At 39.8% G+C, this 27437-nt stretch overlaps 1 protein-coding gene across 1 annotated transcript in view; it reads left to right on the top strand.

Annotated features, from left to right (window-relative positions):
- LOC109938062 (sodium/hydrogen exchanger 9B2-like) overlaps positions 1-27437 on the top strand; it is a 109856-nt gene that overhangs the window by 57540 nt on the left and 24879 nt on the right. The window contains exons 5-8 of the mRNA XM_048613452.1: positions 15999-16095; positions 19039-19216; positions 21545-21715; positions 22974-23116. Of these exons, the coding sequence (XP_048469409.1) occupies positions 16009-16095; positions 19039-19216; positions 21545-21715; positions 22974-23116 (579 nt within the window). The 5' untranslated portion in view covers positions 15999-16008. The remainder of the gene's footprint in view (positions 1-15998; positions 16096-19038; positions 19217-21544; positions 21716-22973; positions 23117-27437) is intronic.

The raw sequence follows: 27437 nt of genomic DNA, 5'->3' as shown, positions 1-27437 counted from the left end.
CTGAAACGTTAACTCTGTTTTCTCCTTCATAGATGCTGCCAGACCTGCTGAGCTTTTCCAGCAACTTTGTTTTTGTTACTGCTGCTGTACTTTGACATTGCTTTGAAGTGCCTGCTGTAAACTTTGGCAAGTCTCCAAAGTATTTAGGATTGAGTGTTATGTGGAAAAGGTAGGAACGTGGAGTTGTGGGTTATGAGACACAGCCATGGTCCGCCTGAATGGCAGAACCTCTATAGGCCAAAGGAGCAGAAGTGGGCCATATGTCAGATGCTGTTAGGAGTGCGGGGATCACAACTGTCCAATGAACAGTAACTTTAATCTTGTATTTCAGACCCTGTTCCTCACTGTCCTCAAATTCTCTGTCCTCAGAAATTTGCCACCACCCTCCACCTAATCCACAGTGATATGAAAACCATGATCCTCAACCACAGAATCACCATACTCTTTATCACAATGAAGACTTTGGTCAAAAAGGCTGTCATCACATCAACACTCTTAACATCTTTACTGCAATACTACACATTTGCCTGCAGACAATGACCCACGGGCATGAAGATAATTTACAAAAACAGACAGGAAAAACTGCTCAGTCTATGTTACCTTCAACCCAAAATCAAAATCTTTCCAACTTTAATTATTGAGCTGCTGAATAGAGACTGGAGTATGGTCAGTCAGAACTGAGCTCCGGGTTGTTGTTGTCTCCTTTTTTTTTTCATTTGCAGTGGTATATCACTGTAGATACTGTACTTTGTAACTAATGCAGAACAATTTTAAAATGCTGGGTGCAGTTGACCTGTGAATTGAACTTGCCTAACACAACATTTGCAACATTTTTGATTAGCCTTGGGATATGTTTTTTTTAACTTAATAATCAGACTTTCAGGCCTTCATTGAAAATATGGGAAGCAAATGGAGTGTTGGCCTTTATTTCAAAGGGAATGGAGTACAAATGTAGGAAGGTTTTGCTAGAACTATATGAGGCTCTGATCAGACCCAAGTTGGCTCTGTGAACAGTTTCAGTCCCTTGATCTAAGGAAAGATATACTGGCATTGAAGACAGTCAGCTGATTCAAAGTATGGAGGGACTGTCTTATGAGTCTCCTCAGAAGAATCATAGAGATATACCGTTCGGAAACAGACCCTTCAGTCCAAGTCGTCCATGCTGACTAGATATCCTAAATTAGTCTAGACCTATTTGCCAGCATTTGGCCCATATCCCTCTAAACCCTTCCTATTCATTTACCCATCCAGATGTTTCTTAAATATTGTAATTGTACCAGCCTCCATCACTTCTTCTGGCAGTTCATTCCGTACATGCACCACGCTCTGCGTGAAAAATTTGCCCCTCAGGACCCTTTTAAATCTTTATCCTCTTACCTTTAAACCTGTGCCGCATAGTTTTGGTCGACTCCACCCTGGGGAAAAGACCTTGACCATTCACCCCATATAAGCCCCTCATGATTTTATAAACTTCTATGAGATTACCCCTCAGCCTCCCATGCTTCGGGAAAATATCCCCAGCCTATTCGACCTCTCCCTAAAGCTCAAACGCTACAACCCTGGCAAAATCCTTGTCAATCTTTCCTGAACGCTTCCAAGTTTCACAACATCTTTCCTATAGCAGGGAGACTAAAATTGAATGCACTTTTCCAAAAGTGGCCTTTACCAATGTCCTGTACAGCCGCAACATGACCTCTCAACTCCTATACTCGATGCACTGACCGATAAAGGCAAGCATACCTTTGTACCTAAGATGGCGCTATAAGTAGCGACTTGTAAACTTTTCACTGTACTCATTTGAGTATGTGTGACAATAAAGCTCATTCATTCATTCATGACTCTGTCTACCTGTGTCTCCACTTTCAAGGAAGTATGACCGTGCACTCCAAGGTCTCTTTGTTTGGCTACACACCCCAGGAACTTACCATTAAGTGTACAAGTCCTGCACTGATATGCCTTACCAAAATGCACAAGTTGCACTACGTTACCATTAAACTCTATCTGCCTCTCCTCGGCCCACCACTTATCTGATCAAGGTCCCATTGAGGTAACATTCTTTGCTGTCCACTGCACCAGCAATTTTGGTGTCATCTGCAAACTTACTATCCACACCTCCTATTTTCACATCCAAATCATTTATACAAAAGCAGGAGACCCAGCACCAATCCTTGCAGCACACCGCTGGCCACAGGCCTCCAGTCTGAAAAGCAACCCTCCACCACCACTGTCTGTCTCTGATCTTCGAGCTAGTTATATATCCAAATGGCTAGTTCTTCCTATATTCCATGTGATTTAACCTTGTTAACCAGTCTACCATGAGGAACCTTGTCCGATGCCTTACTGAAGTCCATAAAGACCACGTCCACCACACTGGCTTCATCAATCCTCTAGTCACTTCTTCAAAAAACTCAATCAAATTAGTGAGATATGATTTCCCACACACAAAGCCATACTGACTACCCTTGCCTTCTCAAATACAGGTTGAGTAAGTTTGACCTGTACTTTGAATTTAGAAGAATGAAAGGTGATCTTATTGAAACATACAAGACTCATAGGGGAGTTGATAGGGTAAATTTGGAAAGGTTGTTTTCCTTTGTGAAAGAGTTAAGGAGCAGAGACCATAATCTCAAAATAAAGAATCACTGATTTAAGACAGAGAGGACAATGACTTACTTCTGTGAGGTAGTGTATCTGTGGAATTCTTTCGATGGATTTTTAATCAGTAAGGAAATCAAGATTTATAGGGAAAGGGCAGGAAATTGGAACTGAGAATTATCAGGTCAACTGTGATCTTATTGAATGGCAAAGAAGACTTTATGGGCTCAGTCCTACTTCTGCTCCTAATTCATATGGTCTTATTAACTAGCCTAAACATGACTTCATACAAATACATGTTGTTGTGTTCCTCACAATTAAAAAGTCCTTCCTAATTTACGATCTGAATGCTAATTGTCGCTTTAAATGTGTAATTTACCACCAGAACATTCCACAACAATTGGTTTTCACAGACTTGAGCTTTTTCATTTAGGTTGAAGTTTTTATTTTACTTTGGTGGGTGCAATGACTCTGAATAACCTGGAAAGATTGCAGTATTAGATATCTGACATATCTAACATATCTAAGCCATCTTTTTTGAATATTGCTGACTGCTTCTCTGCCATTTGTTTTTAAATTAATTGTTCGTGTGATGTGAACATCACAGGCAAGAACAAAGTCTATTGCCTACACTTAATTGTTTTTGCGAAGGGGCTAGTAAGCCACTTTTTGCTCCACTAAAGTTCATGAAATATATCTACAGTGCTGTTAGAGATGCAGTTCCAGGTTTCAGATCCATTAATGTTGGAACATATTACATGTTCCAAGTCAGATGCTGTGATGCTTTCAGTGGATATTGCAGATGTTGGTGATTCCAGCTACATTCTACTCTTGACTGAAAATAAAAAAAATGCTGGAGATCACAGCGGGTCAGGCATCATCCATGGAGAGAAAGCAAGCTAACGTTTCGAGTCCAGATGACTCTTCATCAGAGCTGACGTGAAGTGTGGCGTGGTCAACGTTTATACAATGGAGTGGTGGAGAGGATAGAGTGCTGGGGGAAGAAAGGATGTTGATAGTTCAGATTAAGTGATTGGAATGTGAGAATGGTAGAACAATGGTGTGTCTAACTGCCAGACTGGAAAGAACAGGCAGTCCCACTCAGGTCCCAGAAGGTCTTGACTCAACGTTGAGTTCAACACCTTCAGATTCTGAATCCACTCCCATTCCTTCCCTTTCTTTTAGCTTTACTTGTTATATCCTCTGGCACCATGTCCTCTCTCCCCTCTCCCCACCCCAGTGGGACTGACTGCTCTTTCCAGTTAGACATGCCATTGTTCTCCCATTCTCACATTCTGATCACTTAATCTGAACTATCAACATCCTTTCTCCCCTAGACTCCACCCCACTACCACACTATTGCATAAATACTGCCCCCATCACACTTCACGTCACCTCTGCTGAAGAGTCATCTGGACTCGAAATGTTAGATTGCTTTCAGTCCATGCATGCTGCCTGACCTGCTGTGATCTTCAGCATTTTTTGTCTTCAGTACAGATTCCAGCAACTGCAGTAATTTGCTCCCATATTCTACTCTTGTCCTCCTAGGTGATAGAATGTTTGATTCCTATGTACATTGTGAACTTCTGTTGTAGAACATAGAATAAAGAACAGTACAGTACCGAAACACGCACTTCGGCCCACCTCGTCTGTGCTAACCATAACTCCATTCAAAACAAATCCCATCCGCCAGCACATGGACCATATTCTTTATTTCATGTGTCTCTTAAATGCCCCTTAAAGTTGCTATCGTCGATGCTTGTACCACCTCCCCTGGCAGCAGATTCCAATCACCTACCTGTCTCTGTATAATAGAAATTTGCCTCACCTCCTTCCTTCAAACTTTCCTTCTGTTTGACATTTCCACCCTGGGACAAAGACTCTGACTATCCACCCTATCCACCCTATCCATACCTCTCATAATTGTATATACTTTTATCAGGTTGCCCATAGGCCTCTGATGTGCTAGCAAAAACAGTCCAAGTTTGTCCAACCTCCCCTTATAACTAGTACACTCCAATCCAAGCAAAATCATGGTAAATCTCTTTTGCACCCTCTCCTTTTAGACATCCTTCCTATAGAGAGGCGACCAGAACTGCACACAGTAATTCCATATGTGGCCTAACTAAAGTTTTATACAACTGCAACATGATTTGCCAACTTTTATACTCAGTGCTCTGACTGATGAAGGCAAGCATGCTATATGCTTTATAAAAACTGGAAGAAGTGCAGATGCTGTAAATCAGGAACAAAAACAAAGTTGCTGGAAAAGCCTAGCAGGTCTGGCAGCATCTGTGAAGGAAAAAACAGTTCATGTTTCGGGTCCAGAGAGGGTGCAAAAGAGATTTACCATGATTTTGTTTGGATTGGAGTGTACTAGTTATAAGGGGAGGTTGGACAAACTTGGACTGTTTTTGCTAGCACATCAGAGGCCTATGGGCAACCTGATAAAAGTATATCCAATTATGAGAGGTATGGATAGGGTGGATAGTCAGAGTCTTTGTCCCAGGGTGGAAATGTCAAACAGAAGGAAAGTTTGAAGGAAGGATGTGAGGCAAATTTCTATTATACAGGGACAGGTAGGTGATTGGAATGTCCTGCCAGGGGAGGTGGTACAAGCATAGCCAGGAGTTGACAGATTGTGGCAGGAAGGTGGAGGAGATTGAGTAATATTACCTGAGCTGAAGACCTAATGTTGCAGAAGATCCTTTTTGTCATCGCAGATGAAGAGCCTCCAGAGAAATGGTTGCGGAGATCTGTGCTATTGTGAAGCAAGATTTACTGTCACCATCAAGCGATCCCCATACCTTTCCAATTACATTGAAGGCAGTCTCCCTCTCAGCAACTATAAGGGTGACCTGTGCATTATTGGAAATGTCACACTGATGAAGAACTGTATTTTGCATGCCGTTCTTTATCACCTTATTCACTTGTGTTACCCAAGAGCCCTCTGTATATCAATGCTCCTAAGGGTCCTGCTATTTACTTTCCTCTTGCAGTTGACCTCTCAAATTGCACCATTTCACACTTGTCTGGATGAAACTCCATCTGCCATTTCTTCACTCAACTTTCCAAATGATCTATATCCTGCTGTATCCTTTGTCAACCTGCTTCACTGTCCACTATGCCACCAATTTTCATATCACCTGCAACCTTACTAATCAGAGCACTAATGTTTTCAACCGAATCATGTATATATTTCTATACATTACAAACAACAGAGGTCACAGCACTCATCTTTGCGAAACGCTATAGTATATCCCCTTCATAGTGATTGCCTCTTTCATATTCTTGACTTATACCCATATGGCCTTGCTGGATGAACCCTCCAAGATGTTCTCTCTTAGTTCAGCTGTGATATTCTCCTGAATCAGTAATCCAAACTCCTACACCCGCTTTAGACCCTTCTCCATCATACCTGAAAGATGTTTGGCTGACTGTTCTCATTGTTCAACTAAACTGAATTCTACACCTTGTTATCTCAGATTCTCCAGCATCTGCAGTTTCTACTATCTCTGAATTCTCTTCACTTCCCCTTTCTGTTATTGAGTAACACTCTTTTGTTATTTATTCTTCCATTTTTGAAATGTCATTTCTTTCTGCAATCAATCTGTCTGCATGTTGTAACTTCTTCCACATCATTTCTATGAAGCAATTTTTATGCAACTTTCAGCATGTATTAGCAATTATTATATTTAAACTTTTCACTGACATTAAATGTATGTAATGGCCATTCTACTCTCCATGATGTAAATCTTTTGGCAAAAGGTATGTTTTGTCAGTGTTGAATATTTAGTTTTGTTTTGTAAGATCAGCACGTACGAGTTTAATATATCAAATCACAAAAGCACATTGTCAGCATAAAACTACTGGCTTAGAAAAGACGAGTTGTCTGGAAAAGATTTCCACATGATGCATGTTTTGTTATGGCCCACGCAGTAATAATCTGAAGTGTTAATTAGTTAATTAACACAAGGGTACATTATTTAAATGTCAACTTTTTTTTTTACAATTGTCAAAGATATTTTGAGGTATCTTGCTGATTAAGGTGATGTTCTATTCAACCCACCCATTCTGGCACAAAACAATATTCTAAACAGTTGATAACCTATTTATGACACTTAGAACATCGTACAGTACAGCACAGGAATATTGCCTTTAGTCCACCATGTCTGCGCTGACCATGATGCCATTCTAAACTAATTTCATCGGCCTGCACGTGGTCGATATCTGCCTATTCCCTGCCTGTTTATGTGTCTCTCTGAATGCCTGTTTAAACATTGCTTCATGTCTTCTTCTACCACCTCCTCTGGCAGCCTGTACCAGGTACCTACCACCCTCCATGTGAAAAAAACACACTAGCCTCACATATCTTCTTTAAACATTCCCTGTTCACCTTAAACCTATGCCTCCTAGTATTTGACATTTCCACTCTGGGATAAAGACTCTGATTATCCACCGTCACAATTTGATATAGTTCTATCATGTCACCCCTCAGCTCCTGACACTCTAGTGAAAAATAATCGAAGTTTATCCGACCTCTCCTTATAGCTAATACATTCCAATCCAGGCAACATCTTGGTAAAAGTTACTTCAGAACCCCCTTTCCCTCCCCCATTTCTGATGAAGGTTCTAGGCCCGAAACGTCAGCCTTCCTGCTCCTATGATGCTGCTTGGCCTACTGTATTCATCCAGCTCTATACCGTGTTATCTCAGATTCTCCAGCATCTGCAGTTCCTACTATCTCTGATACAATTTTAACCCCACTGCAAAGCCTCTTCCAAGGATGCCTAGCCTGAAGAAGTTATCCATCTTCTATCCGCCTCCCCCTCTCTCCCTATTTATTTCAGAACCCCCTTCCCCTCCCCCATTTCTGATAAAGGGTCTAGGCCCGAAACGCCAGCCTTCCTGCTCCTATGATGCTGCTTGGCCTGCTGTGTTCATCCAGCTCTACACCTTGTTATCTCAACATCTTAGTAAACCTCTTTTGCTCCCTCTCCAATGCCTCCACAACCTTCCTTTGCTATGATGACCGGAACTGTACACAATGTTCCAAATATGGCCTAGCTGAAGTTTTAGACAGCTGCAGCATAACTTGCCAACTTCTATACTCAATGACCCAACTGATGAAGGTAAGCATGCTATACACCTTCTTTACCACTTTATCCACTTTTCAGGAACTATGTACTTACACGCCAAGATCCCTCTGTATATCAATGCTCCTAAGGGTCCTGCCATTTACTATATACTTTACTCATGCAGATGACCTCCCAAATTGCATCACCTCACACTTGTTCAAATTAAACTCCATCTTCATTTTTTCTGCCCAACTTTACACTGATCTATATTCTGCTGTATCCTTTGATAACCTTCCTCACTATCGACAACTCCACCAATTTTCATGTCATCTGCAAACTTACTAATCAGACCATTGACATTTTCAATTCAATTGTTCATATATATTACAATTAAAAGAGATCCCAGCACTGATTTTGTGGAACACCACTGGTCACTGACCTCCAGTCAGAAAAACACCCCTCCACGACTACCTTCTGTCTTCCTCTGACCAAGTCAATTTTGTTTCCAACTTACTACTCACTGTGGATCCCATGTGCCTTAATTTTCTGGACCAGCATACCATGGGGGGCCTTGTGTTTGTAGAGTCCGTGTAGATAACATCCATTGTCCGACCCTCATGAATCATCATGGTCACATCTTCAGAAAACCCAATCATATTGGTGTGACAAGACCTCACGCACACAAATCCAAGCTGAATATAAACCGAAAAAAACTGCAGATGCTGAAAAATAGAAATTGCTGGAAAAGCTCAGCAGGTCCGGCAACATCTGTGGAGAGAAATCAGTTAAGTTCGGGGTGGGAGTGTGGTGGTAAGGAGTAAACAATAGGTGGGGATAGAGCCCAACAAGAGATAAGAGCAGTTAGACAGACAAAGGAGTGGATAATGACCTGGCTCGGAGGGTGAATAGCTGTTAATCAGAACTATTAGTGGCTAACAGTGGGTGGTGTGTAATAGCAGAATGTGTGATAACAAAGCCTGGCCTCCTGCAAGGTGTCACCACCAGATGTATACACCGCTCCCCTCCCTTGTCAGCCTTCCACAAGGACTGTTCTTTCCAGGACTCCCTGGTCCACTCTTCGTTCACTTCCACCGCAGCCCCCAGCATCTTCCCCTGCAATTTCTGAAGGTGTAACACCTGCCTGTTTACTTCCTGCCTGCTCAGTATCTGAGGGCCCAAACACACCTTCGAGAGGAAACAGTGCTTTACCTGCACCTCCCACAATCTAGTCTACTGCATTCACTGCTGACCATGTGGTCTTCTCTAGATTGGGGAAACAAAGCGTAGACTTGGTGACCGCTTTGCAGAACATACACATTTTGCCTGCAAAAATGACCCTGAGCTTCTAAGATAACAAGGTGTAAAGCTGGATGAACACAGCAGGCCAAGCAGCATAAGAGGAGCAGGAAGGCTGATGTTTCGGGCCTAGACCCCACTTGACTCTTTTTCTGAAGAAGAGCCTAGGCCCGAAACGTCAGCCTTCCTGCTCCTCTGATGCTGCTTGGCCTGCTGTGTTCATCCAGCTCTACACCTTGTTATCTCAGATTCTCCAGCATCTGCAGTTCCTACTAACCCTGAGCTTCTAGTTGCCTGCCACTTCAATGCACAATCCTGTTCCCTGGCTAACATCCCTGTCTCAGGTTTGCTGCAGTGCTCCAGTGAAGAACAGCGCCTCATTTTCCATCTGGGAACCGACATCCTTCTGGACTCAACATTAAAGTCAGTAATTTTAGGGCTTGAGCGCTCCCCTGTCCTTGCCTCAACCCCCACAACCAGGTCTTGTTATCACCCAGTCTGCTATTACACACCACCCATTGTTAGCCACTAAGAGTCTTTATTAACAGCTATTCACCCTCCTAGCCAGATTGCTATCCACTCCTTTGTCTGTCTAACTGCTTGTCTCTCTCTTTGGGCTCTATCCCCGCCTATCGTTTACTCCTTACCCCCTCCCACCACCATATCTTCTGCATGTAAACTGACATTTTCCTAGCTACCATTAGTTCTGAGGAAGGGTCACTTCATCCGAAATGTTAACTCTGATTTCTCTTCACAAATGCTGCCAGACCTACTGAGCTTTTCCAGCAATTTCTATTTTTGTCTGCAAGCTGACTATCCCTAATAAGTCCATCTTTTCCAAATGTGAGTAAATCCTGTCCCTATGAATCTTCTCCAATAATTTCCTCACTGCTGATGTAAGGCTCACCGACCGATAATTTCCTGGATTATCCCTGTTGCCCTTGAACATATTCTTCAGTCTTTCAAACTTTCAAATTAGTGATTTCACCTGAGGACCAGTCTAATCCTTCTCCATAACTATCTTAAAACTTGCAGCATTATGATCACTGTTCCCAAAATGCTCCTCCACTGAAACTCCAAACGCTTGGCCATGTTCACTCCTCAATACAAAGTCTAGTACAGCCCCTTCCCTGTTTAGACTACCCACATACTGTTTCAAGAAGCCCTCCTGGAGTGCCTAACAAATTTTACCCCATCTAAGCCCCTGCCATTAAGGGAGCCCCAGTCAATCCCAGTCACTTCACCTGACAAAGGAACAGTGCTCCGAAAGCTCATGATTTTAAATAAACCTGTTGGACTATAACCTGGTGTCATGTGACTTCTGACTTCGAAGTCCGTGAGTGCATCTTATCCAGTGTTGGTGCTTTGTCAACTTTAAGTACCAACAGGCTGTCCAACAAATCTGCCCAATCCACTTTGAACCCTTCTAGTGACTGAGTTACCTCCTCTGACATCATGGCCCAAGTGGTATCATTCTCTTTGGTAACCAAATGCAAAGCGTTCATTTAACACCTCAGCCATGCTCCCTGACCAACGTGTAAATCTTCTTTTTGGTTCCTAATCTGCCCTGCTCCTCCTTTTACCTCCCTTTTACAGTTTATATGGCCGTAGAAGACTCTAGGATACCTTTTTATGTTGGCTGCCTGACTTTTCTAATACTTCCTCATTGTTTCTCTCGTTTGCTTTTTCACTGTCCCTCTGAACCTTCGATATCCCTCTTGGTTCTCAATTTACTTTCTACCTAACACTTGTCATAAATATATTATTTCTTCTTCATCTTATTTTCTTCTTTAGGGACAGGCAATAAATCTTGGCCAGCCAGTCAATGATGTCCAAGTCCCAAGAGTATTTTTTTAAAAATCTTAATTCTTATATCCTTTGTCATTCAGGGATTTCTGAATTTTTGTTCTGCCTTTTCTAGTTGAGGGATATACCTTGACTGAAATGGAACCACCTCCTTTTTTAAGGTAACCCATTGTTCATTACTGTTTTACCTGTGAACTTCTCATTCCAGTCAATCCTACCCAGCTGTGTTCTTGCCCTGTTGAAGGGTGTTCATTGATATTTCTCTCTCAAGATTTAATTCTCCATCATCATCCTGAGCTTTACAATACAATGGTCACTGTCTGCTAAATGTTCCCCAACTGATACTTGATCTGTATCAAATCAAAGAACAGTGCAGCACAGGAACAGGCCCTTCAGCTCAACTACATGATGCCTTTCCAAATTAACAACCTTTTGCCTCTGTGTTGTTCGTATCCTGCTATTCCCTTCCCATTCTTATATCTGTCAAAATGCCTCTTAAACGTTGCTATTGTATCTGCCGCCACCACCACCTCTGGCAGTGCTTTATAGGTACTTATTAGCCTCTATGTAAAAAAAAAATCTTGCCTCTCGCATCTCCTTTAAGCTTACCCCCTTTTACCTTAAACCTATGTCCACTTATTTGGTTCATTTCCAAGAATGAAGTCCACAAGTGAATGTTTTCTTATTGGACTGGAAACATGTGGAATCTGTCCGGCATGCAGTCCAGGAACATCTGTCCCTCACTGCTCTGTACACTACAAGTACCCTAGTCTATTTTTGGATAATTGAAGTCTCCCATTTTATCTGCTCTGTAATATTGGCATTTCTCTGTAATCTCCCTGCTAAATTGTTCTTCTACATCCTTTCCACTCGTTGATGGTCTATAGACTACACCTAGCAGTATAAATATACCCTTTTGTTCCTTAGTTCTATCCAAATTGATTCTGTGCTTGGACCGTCTGAGACATCCTCTTTCTCTAGCACTGCAATTGACTCCTTAACCAATTCTGCTACTCTTCCTTTCCTTCCTTTTTAATCTTTTCTGAATACATTGTACCTAGGAATATTTAAGACCCAGTCTTGCTTTTCCTTGAACTAGGTCTCTGTTATTGTCACAACGTCAAAACTGCACGTGGCAATCTGTATTCACATAAATGCACAGTAACCCTAATTTAGAGTTCATTTCTTTTCTTCCTTACTCGACGTCATCTACTGACTTGATATTGTCTATGCTAGTGGCAGTTACAATTCCCAACTACTATGTGAACCCTGGTCGCTTTCTCTACTATTCTGTCTTAGTTCTGATACCCCTATCAAGTTACTTTAAAGCCTTTCCAATAGCAGTAGCAAAACATCCTGCAAGGAACTCAGTCCCAACTCTGTTCAGGTGCAACCAATCTGGCATGTACAGGTGCCAAAGTCCTTAGAGCCAGTTCTGGTGTCCCAGGAATCTCCTGCCTGCACTATCTTTCTGTACCAGTCTTGATTTCATTTGCCTTATCCTACTATTTCTGTACTCACTTGCATGTCGCACTGGGAATAATCTCGAGATTAGTACATTTGAGGCCCTGTTTGCTGACTTTCTATGTAGCTTGCTATATCCTGATTGCGGGACCATATACCCTTTCTACATAGGTCATTGGTACTGACCTCTGGCTGTTCACCCCCATCCCCCGAACCTGGGCACCAAAGAGACATTTTACCATCCTGGAGTTGTATTGATGGCCGGAGAAATGCCTATCTGTTCCCTAACTAATGAATCACCTATAACTATCGCTCCTCCTTCCTCGTTCCTGAGCACTGAATTTCAGAGTTTGAACAATAACTGGATGCACTGTGTTGTATCTGCAAGGATGAGGGTTACATGGAGACCATGTTTAAAGAGGTAGTCACACCAAAGCTTTCCAGTCCTGAGGGAAGGAAAGAAATGAACAGCCGAGTGACTTGTAGAGCCGCAAACATGGCTCTGATTGCACCCTCTTCAGGAACCTTTGCTCTCATCAGTTTCCAAAATGGAAAACTGAATTGTGAATTGAACATCAGGAGACTTGTGCACTACTTGCCTGTTGCTCTTGGACTGCCCAGCAGTCACCCATTTCTTTCCTTCCCTCAGGACTGGAAAGCTTTGGTGTGACTACCTCTTTAAACATGGTCTCCATGTAACTCCCATCCTTGCAGATACAACACAGTGCATCCAGTTATTGTTCAAACTCTGAAATTCAGTGCTCAGGTTTCTCCAGTATAAACACTTCCTGCATCTTTGGTCATCTGGCACCCCAGTAGGATCACAGATTTCCCACTTATCACAGGCCACACGTTTCACTTGACCTGTGCTGCCATCTCTTAAACTTACTTAGTTTTGTTTTGCTTAGTCTTAAACTTACTTCCCTTACTCTAACTTTACTGTACTTCCCTTATCCTATTTTGCTTACTTATGTTATTTTTCACATTGACCCTGATTTTAATTTATTCCTATTGTTTCTCAGTTAATTCCTTCTTTCAAAGCCTCATTTTATGAATCAGGAATCAATCAATCACCATGACTTTTTTCCTGTTGGGCTTCTGATCCTGGGCCTTAACATGTCCTCTTGCTGTTTTCTCTCTTGCTGCTGTATTGAAGCTAAAGTGCTGGTCCCCGATCCTGGGCCTCAATATATCCTTTCACCCTAAACACAGTTTCCACAGGCTGGTGAGGTCTGTTTCATTTGTATACGCCCTTATGTCTGAGTTTACCTGAGGAGGCTTTGGTTTATTAACTGCCCACCTGAAACACTTCACTATTTTCCAGTAGTTTTGCAAGTTATTTGCATTTTGCAGCAATCCTGAAGTGTTTACATTACATGTTATCCTGCACAAATGCAGCATTGCCGAGATATTGTATTTGTGATTTGTGAAAAGCCTGGTAGAGTTAGTAAAACTCAGATTGCAATACCAATGTGTTCTTAAGATGAAGTGTCCAAAGAGACCTTAAATAACAGAATTGTGGATATTTTCATGAATTAAAAAGCAATGCTTTACAATACTTTTAAATATCACAATTTTTTTTTGTTAATTTCTATGAGAGGTTGAATGCCCAAGTAGCTTCACAGTCTGAAGGGAACGAAAGCAATGGGTGACTGCTGGGCAGTCCAAGAGCAACAGGCAAGTAGTGCGCGAGTCTCCTGATGTTCAACTCACAAATCAGTTTTCCATTTTGGAAACTGATGAGAGCAAAGGTTCCTGCAGAGAGTGCAGTCAGAGCCATGTTTATGGCTCTACAAGTCACTCGGAAGTTCAGAAGGGAGGAAGGAGGAGCGATAGTTATAGGTAGTTCATTAGTTAGGGAACAGACAGGCATTTCTGTGGAGGTAAACCTGAGGAGATTGAGAGTGAATGGCATAGAGGAAAATGGATGGACAAAAAAAGAGAAAAGTCAATAGTAATCAGGGTCAGGATAATGAAAAGTGGAAGTAATAAAGAAAAGGGAAGAAGAGTCAAGAACAAAAACGAAGTTGCTGGAAAAGCTGAGCAGGTCTGGCAGCATCTGTGAAGGAGGAAACAGAGTTAATGTTTCGGGTCCGGTGACCCTCCCTCAGAACAGTCCGGAAGGAAGAAGAGTAACTGGGAGTGGTGCGCTGACAAGGTCAAGATTAATTGAGAGCAATTGCTGAGTAGGGTTGCCAAGGTAAAATAGTTGCCAGTGTGAGCTATGAGGTCAGAAAAGGTTTCTCTAGAAGGGTAGGGTGATGATGGGATACAGTGTTAATGTGAAAGGGTGTGCAGTTGAGTGGAACACGATGTATGAAGTGGAGAATTGGATAGATAACAAGGTGTAGAGCTGGATGAACACAGCAGGCCAAGCAGCATCGTAGGAGCAGGAAGGGACGTTTCAGGCCTAGACCCTTCTGTTTTGCATGTGAGCAAAGGGAGTCTGGCGTTGAGTGTATATGAATGGGTAGAGAGTTGTGGGGTTCAGTGTGTATGTGTGTGTGTGTGTGTGTGTGTGTGTGTGTGTGTGTGTGAGAGAAGTTGTGGGCAGTTGGATGGGGTACAGGTGTCTGTGAATCAGATCGTGATTAGGTTATGTGGAACGTGCATGGGATATGGCAATCGATAATTTGAAAACATTTAAAAGTTTATTTAATGTCCTTTGCCATAGGAATCAACTATTTCTTAATCTGAAGTGTAGTACAAAGCCTTGCATTTAAAGGACAACAAATGTACACGATATTATTATGTTCTTTTTAAAAAAAATCTGTTGTGCTTATCTATTTTAATATTATTTTGTAAGTAAGCCTGCTGACTATTATTAGCCAAACCTGAAATGCTGTGTGCAATTTTGGTTTCCATGTTACATCAAAAGATCAGTAAATTGGCCAAATGGATGAGGAACTGAGTCATTTGAGCCTATACTGTCTGGAGTTTAGAAAAGTGAGAGGTGATCTCATTGTAACATACAAGATTCTGAAGGGGCTTGACTGGGTAGATACGGAGACTTTATATGCCGACTTGGGAGTCAAAAACACCAGGGCCAGGTCTCAGTGTAAAGGATGAATTCTTTAGGACTGGCATGCAGTCTATTTCTTCACTTAAAGGGTTGCAAATGTTAGAAATTTTCTATCTCAGAAGGTTGTGAATGCTCCACTATTGGGTAGGATTAGCATATTTTTAGTCTTGGAGAAGCAAGGTATATGGAGAGTAGGAAGAAAAGTGCTGTGATCGAATTGAATGACAGCTGGTTCAACAGGCTATATGATATACTCTTGCTCCTACGACTTGTGTTCTCGTTTTACCCCTTACAGCTAGTATGCCTGCTCATCTGCTTGGATGTTGTAATATACTCTAAAAGCATGGCTTAATTGTGACTTGTAACTGCATAGCATACTTACAGAAGTGAGAAAATCTTCTACATAATGTCAAATAAATCACAATTGCTTGGGATGGACATGCTTACTGACTATCCCTATCAGGACTCTCATATCCCTTCAAACAGCTCTAAATTCATCACTGCAAAAATTGCACTTTTCCATGTTTTTTCCCCCCATAACAAAAATGAAAGGTGTTGGCTTAAGGCTTAAGAAGAGCCTATGTAAATTCAGGATATATGTACACGTCCACAAATAGAGGATAGCTCTCAAGTCAATGGCAGAAATTTCTATTCGGACTGACTTCTGATAGTAGTCCTGGAATGCTGCTGCTGTGGTAATTTGGTACCTGTTTTACATCCTTTTCTTTCTCTTCCAGTTTATTCAACATGGCAAACAAAAATATTGAACACCTAAATAATGCTACAAATGAAGAGAGAAATCCGGCAACTCTGAAAATAATGCCAGAATCTCGGGTATGTTCAAGCGGCTGTGTATATGTAAAAATATTTGGCTGGAGGGAAAAATTGTTCAGTAATTTTGAAGTCTGTTCATGTCCTTTTATGTTATTGGATATATTTCATATAATTTTAATTGTCTTAAAATTCTTTTAGAAATATGCTTGGTGACCAGCAATTAACTTAGTTCTGCCTCTAAAAATAGTGATCCTAAGGTGCAATAGTTGATTTGGAAGGAACAGTTTATTTAAGGCAGAGTAGTTAGATTTTTGATAAACAGAGATGAAAAATTATCTGAGGTAGATACGAATTGGAGTCAAGGTTAGTCTCTGATCAAACATGAACTTGTCGAATAATGGGGCAGACTTGAAGCGCCAAGTGGCCTCCTGCTCCTTGTTTGATTGCATGTTTAAATTTTAAAAGCAGATGTTGACTCTGTTTGGGGAATTGCCCTGAGAAATGAACCAGTAAATGGCTGTCACCTAATTTGTTGAGTTAGAATGAGCACAGTGCGTGTGCACATTCTTTCTGTTTGCAAAGAACAGGGTCCTATGTATTAATATATGTAGCTTGCAGTACATGCAAGTGTGCCACATAGTGAGTCCAACTGATACCTTAAATTGATTGTCAACGTAATTTTCTGCTCACTGTCCAGCAAATGATGTCCAATTGCAGAATCATACATAATGTTGGACGCTGTCCTGAGAAATATCAGTCAACTCACCTGGTTTGAAATCTGAACAAAGCCTGACAGTTAACTATCAATCATCATCAACTGTGTTCTCCATGACAATACCTTTAATAATCAGAGCCCACTTGCCAACCAATCAACACTTTGCTCTCATACAATATGAAGGGTCGCTTTTTGCAGCATAGCAAAGCAGGCTTTCTCTTATGCTGATGATTATTGGATTTATGAATGAAACAGTTGTCAATAACCACATTAAGTGCAGTTTCTGTACAACTGTATATGAAACTTTTCAGCTACTGATTCAATAAGCTTCACAGTACTAAATTAACTTCACAAAGGCATCTAAAACTGCAATTTATTTTTCAGAAAAGGTGATTAGTTCTGTTCCTGACAGAAACAATATAATATTCTAAAGAATTTTATATCTGCATAGCATCAACACATAAGGGATAGACCCTGAAAATGTATTATTCCTCGTAATGCATTTAAGGCAATTGAATGTTGTAGTGCTGTGCATTCTTAGTTATTTTACCACAAAATACAGGAACCTGCTTGTGTCAAAAAAAAATCCCTATTTGTACTAGAAACCTGATTTTGCTAAGTACGTTAATATTATTACCAGTATACACTGTTCACAATTATCAGAATATAATTTATTGTTGTCCCTAGTCCACCACTGTCAGAGGTCAGTATTTGTGTATATTTTGAGTGATCTCCAGGGCACCTTTCTAAGTACAAGATCGCTGTTCCTTCTTATTACTTTTTCATCCTTTTTAGTTGTAGATCATTTTTAAAAGACACAAAAAAATTAAACCACCGACACGTTTCCTTGTATACATGAACTGAGTGCTAAAGATAAGCTGTTTATAGGTTGCTTATTTCTGCAGATTTGATTAGCTCAACATATCTAATGTCATTCTATTTGACCCGCAAGATGTGACCAATTCAAAATTGAATATGATGAACTTCAATCACATCTGATTTTTCTGCATAAACATACCTGCCAATTTCAAATACACTAACAAATGTGCATGATTTATTGTTTTATGCAGACCAGCTTTTCATGTGCTAATGCTGTCTTGCAACCCAGCCTGGCCTACATGTACAGCTTTCTTACATTAAATTCAATGTGAGGGCTGAAGCTTTATGTCTAGAACCTTTTCAGATTTGATTTGCTGATTGGACTGGCCATTGTACATATATAAGATCAAATCTTCATAGTATGTCTGATTGCGTTGGGATCAACAAATCCACTTTTAAGTAGTTTATATTTACAGAAATATTGTTAAGTACATGCTGTTAAATGTAAAATGTATAAACTGAAGGGGGATCTGAGGGAACAGCTTATGGAATGATGGACAACATAATTCTTGCACAAAAACAGAAGTTGCTGGAAAAGCTCAGCAGGTCTGGCAGCATCTAAGAAAAAAAAATCAGAGTTAACGTTTCGGGTCCAGTAACCCTTTATCAGAACCTTGTTCCTGATTTACAGTATCCACAGTTCTTTCGGTTTTTAACATAATTCTTACAATGGGAAAAGGCCATTTGGTGCTCCCAGCCCTCTACAGGACCACAATGCTTTTGTCATTTGAATTGCATTGCAGTTTCTTTTAACTTCCATTGGATGGTAATGAAATAAGGTAAAATTCCAAGAAAATAAAATTCTGAGCTCCATCCAGGTAAACAGCTATGTTCCATGGTTCTTAGCAGTCCATAAATCAATTGTCAATACCTGAATTTTATCTCTGACCTTCAATCCTACTTCAAGCCAGGTAACCACCTTACTCCATGTTAAGTGTTCATTGATTTAGAACTAATCCTGAAGAAAGTAATTTCTGCACATTAATCAGTTTTTGCATGAATAAAAACATGTTTCATGGCAATTTTATACTTGTGTGAAAGCAAAATACTGCAGATACTGCAACACTGAAACAAACACAAACAAGGCTGCGAAATCAGCAGGTCCAACAGCATCTGTGGGGAGAGAAACAGAGTTAATCTTTCAAATTTGATGGACTCTTCTTCTGAACTAAAAGACGTTGGAAATTTTTTAATATATGCCTTTGATAGAGGCAGAGGCCCAATGCAAAAGACAAAGGGGTTCTTAATGGTGGAGAAAGGGAAAAGTGTTATAATGTCTCTAATTTTTGATTATGTTATTTGGAATATGGAAACTGCAATCCCAGTAATTATAATAAATAATCTCTCAAGGTTTTCCTTACCAAAAGAAATGTCTAATAAATATGTTGTATTTTGTTTTCCTGTTCCAGGATGTTATTGAGAAAATGAGTTCTACAGACCATTCAGATGCACCAATGGAAGTAGATGAAACGACCCTTTTGAATAAAAGCAGCCAAAGCGAGGAGCCTAAATCTCAGCATCATGGCAAACTGTGGCGAATTTTTGCATGCCCACCTCAGGGAATCATTGCTAGTGTCCTAACAAAGGGTTAGATCACAGCATGTATTTGAAAATGAATTATCTTAATAATAGAAGCAGGTTCATATTAATCTGTGAGATTACATATTTATATGCCAACGAAAGGCCTCACGACCTTTGCTATGCTACATAATTCTTTTGATCTTGTTCTCATTCTGGTATAGCCACTACACTTTTCTTCAACATTTTTCATTGCTTTTTAGATCAGCAAACCGTAAGTTGTTTAGTGCTGACCAAATTACACTTAGAATTGTGTGCTAGAAGCTCAGCAGGGTAGAAAATCTAGACAGAGTCTAACACAATTCCCATGTATGAGCTTGTTTGATTTCTTGAAGAAGCAAAATTAATCAATCTCTAAGGATAAGAGCATTTAGCAAGTTCTCAAAGGATTCATGAGCTGCCAACAGCCCCACTAAAGCCTTCTGAGAGTGTACTGAGTGAATTTGCAGGGTAGACCCATCCAAGAGCTCTCCTAGAAGCATACCCAAAAACTTATCAGCAGAAGTAGGCCTTTCAGCCCGTAGAGTCAGTAGTGCCATTCAATGAGATCATGGTCATCCTCAGTCGATTTTCCTGTTTTTTCCCCATAACCCTTGATTTCCTTACTGATTAAATATCTGTCTCAGCCTTGAATATACCTAATGGCCCACCTTTGATAGTTCATTATAGTAAAGAATTCCACAGATTTACTACCCTCTAAGAGAAGAAATTCCACTTCATCTCTTCTCTTAAATCAGTAACCACTTTCTCAGATTTTGCCCAATGGTTCTAGACTTAAAAATGTGGAAGCATTCTCTCACAGTTATCCCGTCAAGCCCCCTTAAAATCTTAGTTTTCAACAAGGCCTCTTCGCATTCTTCTAAACTTAAGTGAGGCCCAATCTACTCAACTTCTCCTCATAAGAAAATCTCTCCATACCTGGAGCCAATCTAGTGAATCTTTTCTGGCCACCTCAAATGCCAGTATATCTTTCCTTAAATAAGGGGACCAAAACTGTTCTAGGGACAATGTACAATTTCCAGATGGCTCAGTTGGTGACAGCATATTAGCAGGTTAATGTTAACGGCGCAGGTTTGCACCCCACACTGGCTGAGATTGTTTTTAAGATTTGTCTCTTCATATTATTATGGCATATAATATTCCTCTCTTTTATTCTTCCTGCCAAAGTGCATAACCTCACATTTTCCCACATTATATTTAATCTACCACAATTTTTGTCTACTCACTTAATCTGTCTATATCCCCCTGCAGACTCTGTGTCATCCTCATCACTTGCCTTCCCAACTGGTTTGTATCATCCGTAAACAGTACATTCATTTTCCTCATCCAGGTTACTAATATATATTGCAAATTATTGTGGTTCCAGCACTGATCCCTAAAGTACTCCACTTGTTACAGATTGCCATTTGGAAAATTTCCCCCTTATTCCAACTTTTTATCTAGCCGATCCTCCACCCATGCTAACATACTACCTTCAACACAATGGGCTGTTGTCTTATTAAGTCTTAAGAACCAGGCTGATTCCTGGAATGGCAGGACTGATGTGAGAAGAGAGAGTGGATCAGTTCGGAGTATATTCGTTGGAGTTTAGAAGAAACGGGGTTGGGAGGCATGGTGAATCTCATAGAAACTTAAAATTCGAGCAGGACTGGACAAGGTAAACACAGGAAGGATGTTCCCAATTACCAGGGAGTGCAGAACTAGGCATCACACTCTAAGGATTTAGGGTAGGCCGTTTAGGACTATGATGAGAAGAAATGTTTTCACTCAGAGTGGTGAGTGTAGAATTATCAGCTACAGAAAGCTTTCTGTAAATGCTTTCAAGAAGGATTAGATATAGTTATTAGGGCTAAAGGAATAAAACGGTATGGGTAAAAGCTGGAACAGGGTACTGATTTGGATGATCAACCATGATCATATTGAATGGTGGAGCAGGCTCAAAAGACTGAATGACCTGGCTACTTCTGTTCCTATTTTCCGTGTTTCTAACATGTGGTACCTTATCAAACATCTTCTAAAAATCCAAATATATTACATCCACTGCTTCCTCTTTATCTATCCTGCTTGTTATCTCCTCAAAGGATTCTAAGAAATTTATCAGGCATGATTTCCCCTTCATGAAGCCATGCTGACACTGCTTGATCACATGTATTTCTGAATGCTTTGCTATTTACAGCCTTTATAATAGATTCTAACATTTTCTCAATGACAGATGTTAAGCTAACTGGTCTAGGAATTGGATAAAAGGAAAAAAAAACCTCCTGTTTAGTGTTTCTTGATGGATGCAAAGACTAACTTCAGATCCTTGTATTAATCAGTTTTCACCTTGTTTTCCAGTAATCATGGTGATCCTTCTGTGGGCAGTCGTCTGGTCAATTACAGGTCCAGAGTGCCTTCCCGGTGGTAATTTGTTTGGAAATCTGATTCTGTTTGTGTGTGCAGTTCTGGGAGGGAAGATTGTTGGAATGATCAAATTTCCTAATTTACCTCCATTACCTGGTCTTCTAGGTAAGAAAATGGAAGACATAATGATGAAAATATTAATGTTGTGTGACTATATTGAAGTATAGTAAGTAAAAGATTTGTTTTTAACTAGTGTTTATCATTTTCTGAAGTGATTTAAACCAATGGATCAAATTGAAAGTGTAATAACTTCATAGTTGGCAAAAACAGAAGCTAATTTTTAATCGGAGATAGCAAGAACTGCAGATGCTGGAGTCAGAGACAATACAGTGTGGGCTGGAGGAACACAGCAGGTCAGGCAGCATCAGAGGACCAGGGAAATTGACGTTTTGGGTCAGGACACTCCTTCAGAAATGGGTTCCAAACCGAAACGTCAACTTTCCTGCTCCTCTCATGCTGCCTGACCTGCTGTGTTCCTCCAGCCCCACAGCTAATTTTCAGTGTTGACCCATTAACAGGAAATGAATAAATTAAAAGGTATTGTATGGGGAAGAAATGTTGGCCCACACAAGGAACTTCCAGCTGTCATTCAAATATTGATAAAAATTTTTGACATCCGTCAAGCAGATAAGTAAGTCCTTACTTGAGGGACTGTTGTAACGTTAAAGTGCCATCTTTCAAATGTAATATTAAACTACTTTTTAATTAAGGTGAATATAAAAGATTTCATTTAACTGTTTCAAAGAAGAGTGGGGCATTCTCTTCAGTATTCTTGACTGCTCCACTTTCTATGTTACAGCAGTAATAATTAACTGTAAAGTGCTTTAGGATGTCTTAAAATAGCTAAATGTGCTCTATAAATTCAAGACATTTTATCTTGACATTGCAGAGCAATTTCCATGACACTAACTTGTACAAGTTGACTCTATATTAACTTTTGTTGTGTACTTTTTGTATATGTACTTTTGTTTGTGTTTATTTAATCCATATTGGAATATTTTTCTCCATCTTTAATCAGAACAAAAAAAATGCTGTCCAGCTATTGATGGAAATATTATCATAAAATTGTTAAAATATTTAATGTGTTATTATTATTACATAATTTCAATTCTTTTATGTAGTTTCAAAGCATTCGTCTGAGTCGTGGTGGTGCTTAGAACATTGGGAAAAAGTACTTATTTGAAACTAAGGGGTTTCAGTTTTATATTTCATTTAGCTGGTCAATTTATACACACTTTTGATGGCCTTTTTTTTCTAAACATTGAACTAGAGTGAAATGTTTATCCTTTAATGGTGCATTTGTACTTAATTTATTCAGTAGCAGTTTAATCTGTAATATATTTTCTTTGTATTTGCGTATTAGGAATGCTTCTTGCTGGTTTCATTCTCCGAAATATTCCTGTTGTCAGTGATGCTATTTACATTGACTACAAGTGGTCCTCATCCTTGAGAAGTATAGCACTTGCAATTATTCTGACCCGAGCAGGACTTGGGCTGGACGCAAAGGTACAAACTACGCTGTGCGCCTCCATTTGTTTGTTTAAAATTACATTGACATTCAAGTTCATCATAGTTCATTTAGCTTTTATTGTTTCACGGACTAAATTATGTGGTAGTCAATATATAGGCTGTAGGTTTGATCCTTGATCTGTACTAAATTAGACGATCTTATACAGAGTAACCTTGGCACTTCTTTTCAGGGAAGAGGTAAATACAAGACTAGGATTTAAATAAATGAGCTGATTTAGGTGCGGTGTTTAATCATTACATAGTCTAATTACGCCTTGGGCTCACATGTGAAGGGCAGCCCTTTGGACAAATTTAACCTTTTTCTATTTTCATGATGCTGGCAGATCTTGATATACTCCTAATTCCCTTGTCCAAATCATCTCAGTAGATTGGGTACCCAGCATTGATGCATGGAGTGAACCATTTCTAGCCCTTTGGCAGTCCAAGCAACAGACATTAATTGTGTCTCATATCTGAATTGACCCTGGTGTTTAGTAATAGACTCTTGTAAATCACCTTATTATATGCCATATACAAATTATCTGATGCGTTTTATTGATCAATTCAATTATTTCTTCAAAAATTTCCATTAGATTTGTTAGACATAACTCCTTCAATAAATACATGCTGATCTTAATTATCCAAGTGTTCCATTTAAATCAGCTGCCATGTAGTTGTTCATATGATCCTATGATCCTTTCTTGAACAGTAATGTTATACTGACTGTGCTCCAAAATCAATGTATCTGACACAGTAGTGATAATGTTACTGGACTAATTCCAGAACTAAAGTTTTTCTGAAAAATGATGGTTTTTAAGTCCATGTGCTGTAGATAGACTCACAATGCCCTTAGGGAGGGAGTTCCAGGATTTTGACCCCACGACAATGAAAGAAGAGTGATATGTTTCCAAGTCAGGATGGTGAGTGGGAACTTGCAGGTCATGGTGCTCCCATGTATCTGCTGCCCTTGTCCTTCTAGATAGTAGTGGTCATGGGTTTGGAAGGTACTATGTAAGGATATTTGAATTTCTGCAGTGCATCGCGTAGATATTGTACACTACTGCTTCTGAACATCAGTGGTGGAGGGAGTGGATGCTTGTGGATGTGGTACCAATCAAACAGGTTTCTTTGTCCTGGATGATGTCAAGTTTCTTAAGTATTATAGAGTCGTACAGTCAAGCAACATGGAAACAGCCCTTTGATCCAATTCATCCATGCTGTCCAAGCTTCTCAAACAAAACTAATTCCGTTTACCTGCATTTGGCCCATCGCCCTCTAAACCTTTCCTATTCATGAACCTATTCAAATGTCTTTTAAATGTTATAACTGTACCTGCATCTACCATTTCCTCAGTAAGTTCATTCCACATAATGAACCACCTGCTGTGTGAAAAAAATTGCCCCTCAGGTCTCTTTTAAATCTTTCTCCTGTCACCTTGAAAATAAGCCCTCTAGTTCTGAACTCCCCTATCCTAGGGAAAAGACCTTTGCTATTCACCTTATCAATACCTCTCATGAAGTAAGAGCAAGAATAGACCATTTCAACACCTGCTTTGCCATTCAAAAAAGTCTTGCTGATCCATCTCAAATCCATTTTCTCCACTGTTTCCATATCCCTTGATGTCTGTGATATCTGGAAACTATCAATCTCTGTCTTGATGATTCAACAACTGAATCTTTGTTAGCCCATGGGGTAAAGAATTCCAAAACGTACCATCCTATGAGTAAAAGAAATTTCTCCTCATTTTGATCCTCAATGGCCTACCTTTTATTCTGATTCTAGACCATCCCTCATCCTCTTGCATCTCTACGCTGACTAACCTTATGAAAACTTGGTATATTGCAATGAGATCACTTTTCATGCTTCTGAAATTTTAGAGTACAGGCTCAATCTCCTTGATGTCTTTGTCGGACAGTTCTGCCATTCTGAAAACCAATGTGGTTAAATACCATTGCAGTCCTTGTATCCCTGCAATCCCACATATATCCTTCCTTGGGTAGGACATCAAAACTGTACATGTTACTCCAGGTGCAGTCTCACCAAGGTTCTATATAATTGTAGTAAAACATCTTTACTCTGTATGCAAATCCTCTTGCAGTAACAACCAGCATAACATTTGCCTTCCTAATTGCTTCCTGCATCAGCATGTTAGTTTTCAGTGATTCATGAACAAAGGCTATCCAGGTCCCTTTGGACACTCAACAATTTCTAATCTCTCACCATTTTAGAAACACTCTGCATTTCTGTTTTCCTATCAAAGTGTATAACATCACATCTTTCCACATTATGTTCCATTCGCCGTGTCTTTGCCCACTCAAGTAGTCTGTCTAAAAAAACATTACCAACTAATTTTGTCATTGGCTACCATGATGATATTACATTAGATCTCCATATCCAAATCATTGCTGTAGGTTGTGAATTGCTGGGTCCAAGCAGTGATTCTTGTGGCACCCCACTGGGGGACAGCCAGCCAACCTGAGAAAAGAGCATTTATTTCTACTCTGTTTTCTGTCCATTAGCCAATTCTCAACCCAAACTAGCATAAAATCCTGTAACCCATGTATTTTAATTATTTTACTAAGCTGTGTGAGATCTTATCAAAAGAGTTCTGAAAATCTAAATAGGCCACCCACTCATCTATTCTATTCATTGCATTGTCAGAAAAGTCCAATAGATTTGTCAAACATAATTTCCCTTTCAATCAAAAACACGTTGATTCTGTCTGTTCTATTTTCTGACTGTCCAGTTGTCACATCCTTTGTAATAGATTCTTGCATTTTCTTTACAATTAATATCGAGCTAACATGTCTGTAGTTCCTAGTTTGCTTCCTCCCTCCTTTCTTGAAAAGTGGTATTACATTTGCAACTTTCTAATCTGCAGAAACATTCCAGGATCTGTAGACTTACCAATGCATCCATTATGCCCACAGACACCTCTTTCAACACTCTGAGATGAAGGCCATTAGATGCAGATGATTTACTAACTTGCAGTCCCATTAACTTTCCTAGTACTACCCACAGATTCAAAGATGTTTACGGCACAAAAGGAGAACATTTGTTCCAGAATATTTAATACTAATCCATTTCAGTTCCTAATTTTTGTTAATCCCTTGCTTCTGTAGTACTTCTGAAGTTTTTGTTATTTATTTTCCACAGTAAAGACAGACACAATGTATTTTAGCTTCCCTGCTGTTTCTATATTTCATATTTATAAATTACCCTGTCTCTGCATATGATTTGCCCATATTTGTCTTTGCTACTTACTTTTTTGTAGATATTGTCTAATCAGCCTGTTCAAAGATATTATTACACACCTCTGGAGAAGATAGGACTTGAACCTGGACCTCCTGGTCCAGAGATGGGGGCATTACCACTGCACCACAAGAATCCTCTAAACCCTCCTTCCTTTTTATGTATTTACATAAACTTTTATAGCGTGTTTTTATGTTTGTTTCTTGCTATGTTTCCTTTCATATTGTGTTTTCCATTTCTTCTTTAGTTCCTTGATCCTCCTTTACTGAATTCTGAAATGCTCCCAATCCTCAAATGTACTACTCTTTGGCAAATTTATAGGCCTCTTTCTTGCATCTAATGCAATTTTTAACCTGTCCTGTTAGCCACGTTTGGATCACTTTTCCTGTTGTATTTTTATGTCCAAAGGACACAAAGTTATAAACCATGTCTTCTATCCTTTAGTGCTAGCATTCCCTATCCATGTTGGACCTCTGAATAAAATATTGAAATAATAGTTTTTGCCTTAATGGTAGAAGGCATGTTACATTACCAAAAATAGAAGGTAACAAAAACCAAGGGACTAAAAAAGTGAAGAATTTTGGTAATTAATATCGTCAAAAGGAAAAATCTTTGGGAAGAACTTTTAGGATGAAAATCCAATGAATCCCCAGGATCTGAATGGCTTATATTCAAAGGTTCTAAAAACGTAGCTGCAGAGATAGTAGATGCACTAGTTGTAACTTACCAACATTCCAACAGGTTGAAACTTAGTAAATGTGACTGTGCTATTCAAAAAAGGAGGAAGTCAGAAAACAGCTGCAAGCCAATTGATGTGATGTCAGTTAGCATCAAATTTCTAGGATCTCTTAATCAGGAAGCCTTCTGATTTTCTAAATCAACATGTTTTTACAAAACAGAATTCTGTTTGGCATATTTGAGATTTTTTATAGTAGGGCAGATAAAGGGGGGAAAAAAAGAAGTGAGTGTAGTATAGAGATAACAAGGTGTAGAGCTAGATGAACACAGCAGTCCAAGCAGCATCAGAGGAACAGGAAAGCTGATGTTTCGGGTCTGGACCCTTCTT

This window comes from Rhincodon typus, chromosome 1 (assembly GCF_021869965.1).
Source record: "Rhincodon typus isolate 14 chromosome 1, sRhiTyp1.1, whole genome shotgun sequence".
Lineage (NCBI taxonomy): Eukaryota > Metazoa > Chordata > Chondrichthyes > Orectolobiformes > Rhincodontidae > Rhincodon > Rhincodon typus.
This window is presented reverse-complemented; position numbering and strand designations above follow the sequence as displayed.